Source organism: Lolium rigidum, chromosome 6, assembly GCF_022539505.1.
Source record: "Lolium rigidum isolate FL_2022 chromosome 6, APGP_CSIRO_Lrig_0.1, whole genome shotgun sequence".
NCBI lineage: Eukaryota > Viridiplantae > Streptophyta > Magnoliopsida > Poales > Poaceae > Lolium > Lolium rigidum.
The window spans coordinates 79,245,585-79,251,712 of NC_061513.1; the positions used below are offsets into that span (position 1 = coordinate 79,245,585).

At 50.4% G+C, this 6,128-nt stretch overlaps 1 protein-coding gene across 1 annotated transcript; it reads left to right on the forward strand.

Annotated features, from left to right (window-relative positions):
- Positions 1-315: 315 nt before the first annotated feature.
- Positions 316-3,220, forward strand: LOC124662837 (scarecrow-like protein 9). The gene has a single exon (XM_047200626.1). The coding sequence runs from the start codon at positions 316-318 to the stop codon at positions 2,752-2,754; it is 2,439 nt and encodes an 812-aa protein (XP_047056582.1). The 3' UTR covers positions 2,755-3,220.
- Positions 3,221-6,128: the final 2,908 nt, after the last annotated feature.

Consider the following 6,128-nt stretch of genomic DNA (forward strand, 5'->3'; position numbering starts at 1 on the left):
CCACCACTCCGCCTCCTTTTTTTTCGCCATTATCCCCCCTGCGTCTCTTCTCGCGCTCGCCCCTATTCGGCTTGGCTGGTCTCCCTCCCAGTTTCCTTCGCCACGGGTCTCTCTGCAGGTGCGCGCGCCTTGACGCTCGTCGACTCCCATGCCCATTGCTGGGTGGCGAATCACTCGTCGCGTCTCTCAACCTTGCGGATTCCGGCGCCGTTATCTGAAATCTTGATTCTTTCTTTGTTCCAGGTGGCAGATTGGAGTATCTTGCATGCTCTGCGGCGGCGGCGCTAGCGTTCGTGCCGCCCCGACCCCGTACCGATGGTCATGGACGCCGCGCTGCATCTGCACGACTGGCGCGCGCCGTTGCCGCTGCCCGGCGGATCCAAGCGCCTGCCAATCTACACCCAAATCCCCGCCGCCGCCGCCGCCGCCACCGGCGGCGGGTTCACCGAGGAGGAGCTCGACTCGCTGCTATTCCTTCCCTCCGACGCTAGCGGCTACCTGATGAATGCCTCCCCCGCTCCCCTGACCCACTCCACGTCCGCCGACAGCGCCTCGCCTCCGAGGGATGCCGCCTCGGTTTCATCTTCAGCGCCGGCGGCGGCGGGACACGCCGCCCACCCGGACGACGCGGAGGCCGTCTCCGACATCGACATCGCCCTCGGCTACATCGACCGCATGCTCATGGCCGAGGACATCGACGAGAAGTTCGAGCACTACCCGGCGCACGCCGCGCTGCGCGAAGCCGAGCGGCCCTTCCTCGAGATCCTCGCCGACAACCCGCCCAGCTCGGCGGCAAGCACGCTCGACAGCCCCGACTCGGCCACCAACTCCTGCACCACCCTCAGCTCCTGCACCTGTGCCGCGCCGCCCGTGCTGACACCGCCCCCAGTTCTCGAGTTCTCCGCGGCCGACTTCCTGCAGCCGGCGCAGCTGCTGTACCCGGATCTGAGTCTGAGCCCCGACAGCTGCGTGGTCGACGCTGCCGGCGCCTGGCCGTACGACAGGACGGAGTTCTACCAGCTGCAGACCAACCCCGTGTCTGAGCCTGGCACGTTGCTCTCGCAGTCGTCCTCCTTCGCCTCTTCCAACGGCAGCAGCGGCCTTGCACTTTCAGAGGGCTTCGACTCGTTTCTCAACCCTGATGCTGGCTTGAGCGATTTCGTTCTGCAGAGCCAGCAGGCTTCCCAGTTCAGCCGCGGGTTCGAGGAGGGGAGCAGGTTTCTGCCTCAGGAGAGCAAGCTCGTGATTGACGTCGACAGCTTACCCTCTGCCGCAAGCCTGCAGCATGCCGGGGTAAAAAAGGAGAAGAAGTTCCTCGAGGTCAAGACAGAGAAGGCTGATGCTCACCGGGGGAAGAAGCATTTCCATGTCGACGACTTGGATGCAGAGGAAGGGAGGTGCAGCAAGCACTCGTCGCCGGTCATGGACGCCGATCACCTCATACGCGAGATGATGGACAAGGTCCTGCTATGCAACGGCGAGACGTGCTCCAAAGGCGTCAAGGAGCTGCGCGAGGCCCTGCAGCACGACGTGGCGAACCATTCAGGCGCTGCCAATGGCAAAGGGTCCGGCCACGGCAAGGGCCGTGGCAAGAAGCAGCCCAAGAAGGAGGTTGTTGACCTGGAGACCCTCCTCGTCCACTGCGCTCAGTCCGTGGCCTCTGACGACCGGCGGAGCGCGACTGAGCTCCTGAGGCAGATCAGGCAGCATTCGTGCGCCGACGGTGATGGCGACCAGCGGTTGGCGCACTGCTTCGCCAATGGCCTCGAGGCGAGGCTTGCTGGTACTGGAAGTCAGATTTACAAGCTATATACCATATCGCGTTTCGCGTGCACCGATGTGCTCAAAGCCTACCAGCTGTACCTGGCGGCTTGCCCGTTCAAGAAGATCTCTCATTACTTTGCCAATCAGACCATTCTGAATGCTGTGGAGAAGGCCAAGAAGGTTCACATTGTCGACTACGGCGTGTACTATGGCTTTCAGTGGCCGTGTCTCATTCAGCGGCTAGCTAACAGGCCTGGAGGGCCCCCAGAGCTTCGGATCACCGGAATTGACACGCCTCAGCCTGGGTTTCGACCTGCAGGGCGTATAGAGGAGACCGGGAAGTATCTAACTGATTATGCTCGGACCTTCAACATCCCCTTCAAGTACCATGGTATCGCATCTCAGTATGAGGCTGTTCAGATAGAGGATCTCAACATCGAGAAGGACGAGGTTCTGATTGTCAACTGCATGTTCAAGTTCAAGACTTTGATGGATGAGAGCGTGGTGGCTGACAGTCCAAGGAACATGGTACTGAACACGATAAGGAAGATGAAGCCACATGTGTTCATTCACGGGATCACCAATGGATCCTACAATGCACCTTTCTTCGTCTCACGTTTCCGGGAGGCATTGTTCAATTATTCTGCTATGTTTGACATGCTGGAGGCCAACATTCCAAGGGATAATGAGCAGAGGCTTCTCATCGAGTCGGCTCTGTTTAATCGGGAGGCGATCAATGTAATCTCTTGCGAGGGACTGGAGAGGATGGAGAGGCCAGAGACGTACAAGCAATGGCAGTCGCGGAATCAGAGAGCTGGATTCAAGCAGCTCCCGCTGGACCAGGGTATCATGAAGCGTGCGCGGGAGAAGGTGAAGTGTTACAACAAGAATTTCATCATCGACGAGGACAACAAGTGGTTACTACAAGGATGGAAGGGGCGCATCCTGTTCGCGCTGTCAACATGGAAGCCGAATCACCGATCTTCCTAGCTTCTGCGGTTTCTGTGACTGCAGAATACTGTAAATGGAGACCTGTTCACATTTTTGGACTCTGGGGCTGATTGTTCCTGGTCAACAACCTGTCTGGTAAAACCCATTTGTTCACTAGGGATATGGTTCATTTCTTTGCTGATGCAGATGATGAACCTGCTTAGTTCTGTAGCATATGCTTGTTATGTGCCCATAGACGGGTAGTTTTGGCAGGAACAGTTGGTGCATATTTTTTTTGGTAGAACAGGCTAGGTATGTTAATTATGGTAGACATAGGTGCTTCATGCATGGATCAGTCTTGTATTATATTTCTTCTTCCAGTTTTATTTAGTAACGTTTCAAGTATCCGATTTACTTGGTATATGCCTGTTGTGCTTGCTTGTAATCTAATTTGTAAATAGACCTAGTGTCATGAAGCCTAGTATGTGAAGAATGCATCATTAAGTTCTGTTGCAGGACATATATAGCCCTCCACTATTTGGTCTGTCGTGCTTAGCTTCCTTGTTGGTTTTGTTTTACATTGCATGCTGCCGCAGTGCTACTGATCACCAAAAGTTAGTTTCATTTGCCGGATTGTGATAAAGTGTAACTGTTTACTCAATACAGTTATAGGGATCAACCTTACCGATAATATTTGTTTGAAACAATGAAATACAAAATCTTGGTTTGTCTAGTAACATGGCTCATTGCTGGTGTTCTGCACTTTCACTTCTCATTATGGTCTGAACATGCTGTGTTCGTTGTTTTGTGAAACAATCAGCATTACTTTATCTTTTCAATTTGATAGTTGGTTTATCTTTTTTTGGATTTGTAAGTTGGTATTTGTTATAGACAAGCAAACATGGCTCTTGTGTTCGTGGTGATTGTGCCTTTTAAGTTGCCTGTTGACATTCGGCAAATAAACATTGTCTTCAATTGCAGTAAGAGGAGAACTGACATTCCAGTTTGTTTGTCTGTCTGATTATTTGTTTGCTACCCAATCCTCGTCTCATCGTTTGGAAATAAACCTTGTGTTGAGTTGCAATAAACGGAAGAACTGACATTCCTATTTGCTTGTCTGTATGTTTGTTTGCTACCCAATCCTCAATTCTCATCCGTTTGCTACCTTTGAGTCTGGGCGATTGACAGGTCAGCCAACTCAAAGGCTCTATCTCAGGTTCTTTGGAAACCAGGAGATTCACACTTTTGGGCAGGCCTTATGGATACAAAGAAGTATTTCTTTCTATATGGATCTTTCTCTATTAGGGATGGGTCGGAAATTCGTTTCTGGGAGGATAAATGGCTTGGCAATGCCACGCTCTGAGAACAATATCCGTCATTGTACAATATTGTCCGCCACAAAAGTGATACTATCGCTAAGGTGTTGGAAACTTTCCCACCGAATGTGACGTTCAGAAGAACCCTCATCGGGCCTAGACAAATCTCCTGGCATGAATTGCTACAACGTCTTGAACTAGTTCAATTTGAACTAGTTCAATTGACGCAGGGGTCAGATGTGTTTCGCTGAAACCTCACCGCAAATGGTTCATTCTCTGTGGCTTCCATGTACAATGCTTTGATTCAGCCTGATATTCCAGTCGATAATAATTCTAAAATTTGGATGATGAAGATACCGATAAAAACAAAAGTGTTTGCATGGTATCTTCATCGTGGGGTCATCCTCACTAAAGATAATCTTGCCAAACGCAACTGGCATGAAAGTAAAAAGTGTATTTTCTGTCACCAAGACGAGACTATTAAACACTTGTTCTTCCAGTGTAAGTTTGCTAGATCTATATGGTCAGCTGTCCAAATAGGGTCTACCTTATACCCACCGCATAGTGTTGCCAATATATTTGGTAATTGGTTCAATGGTGTGGCTGTTAGGTTTAAGCGTCTTATTAGGATGGGAGCGATTGCCATTATTTGGTCGCTCTGGCTATGTAGAAATGACAAGATTTTCAATAATATTTCTTCCTCTCTTATGCAGGTCATATACCGATGCACAGCTACGCTTCGCTCATGGGTGCCTCTTCAGCGGATGGAGCATCGAGACCTCTTTATGGAGGTGTCTTCACGGTTGGAGGATACGGCGAGGGATATTTTTTCCCAACATGGGTGGCAGCGTGATCTTCGCCTGGATCCACCTAGCTAGTTTTTTTATCGAGAACTTTGGATTTTTATCGTCGGATGATTTCGTGTTTCGTAATAGATATTTGTACGGCTGTGTGCATCCTAGCTATGCAGAGGCCGGCTCTATTGCTTAAAGTAATAAAGTGCCCATTTTCGAAAAACTATGGCCACATGAATACATGATGGTAGACCACAAGAGCTTTATAGTAGGCTACAGCTTGTGTACTCTGATGGTCGTCTTGGGTATCTAGAAGGAATAATGTGGTCGGCAACGTGTGAAACTGTTGGAGATGACAGATGGCACGATTGATCCTTACTGCAACTTGCCAGGTACACTTGCGACTGCTGAAACCGATCGCCCGCCATGGACATCGCTTTCTCCTGAAAAGGACGGCGCATCCGCCAAAGAAAGAGAGCATTCGTTTCTTTACTGCATGTATCGTCAATTACTCGAGCACTCGGGGGAGAAGATTGGCCCAAAAGAATCCAGACATAGGCCTTGGTTACAAGGAAGAAACACTTGAAAGGAAGTTGCAACAGCGATAGTAGAAGCCACGGGGAATCTACGCCTCAACGGAGGCCACGCCGAGGTGCTGGAGAAGAATGTAGAATTGTCGATACGATCCAAGATTGCTGAAAGTTACCGCGAGAACTATGGCGGCTTGGCGATAACCGCATCAGACAAAGGCATGTCTTGTTCTTTGGCGCCAACGTATAGGCGTACACTGGAAGACGCTGACCAGTGTACGTAGTTCTCATCCTGGAGATGGAATTTGTTAGATTCCGACAGCAATAGATGCCGTTCACACTAAGTCATCAGCAGAGGCGAGGTGCGCTGAACCTGATATTATGGGAGTGGACTCGTGGAGCAGTTCATAGCCTCGAGGCACGCCCAGGCGAATCAGGAAGAAGATACCCGCGTAACATGGCCTGAATATCATACTGCTCCTGATAGATTTAGGAGGATCAGAACGGGATATACAAAGGGGAAAGCGCGGCGGATTTTATTCGATCCCGCGGCGCGACGGCGGTTGGCACTTGTTTATATAGGATCTCTAAAGTATCCAGTGTCACTGTGTAGATGACAAGTAGGGCGTTGTATATTGAAACAGGGTCTCCTCAAACAAACTCTAAAGTATCCAGTGCCATGCGTAGCAGGGAGATGTGAGATCTCAAACGAACATTTTGTATTATGAACATTTAACTGGTTTTAAAGACCAGTTTCTTGAAAAGTGAAATCTACTGTTTTGGAAAAGCTATAG

Excerpts from the sequence above, each read along its gene's own strand:
- LOC124662837 (XM_047200626.1), top strand. The coding sequence starts at position 316 with ATGGTCATGGACGCCGCGCTGCATCTGCACGACTGGCGCGCGCCGTTG.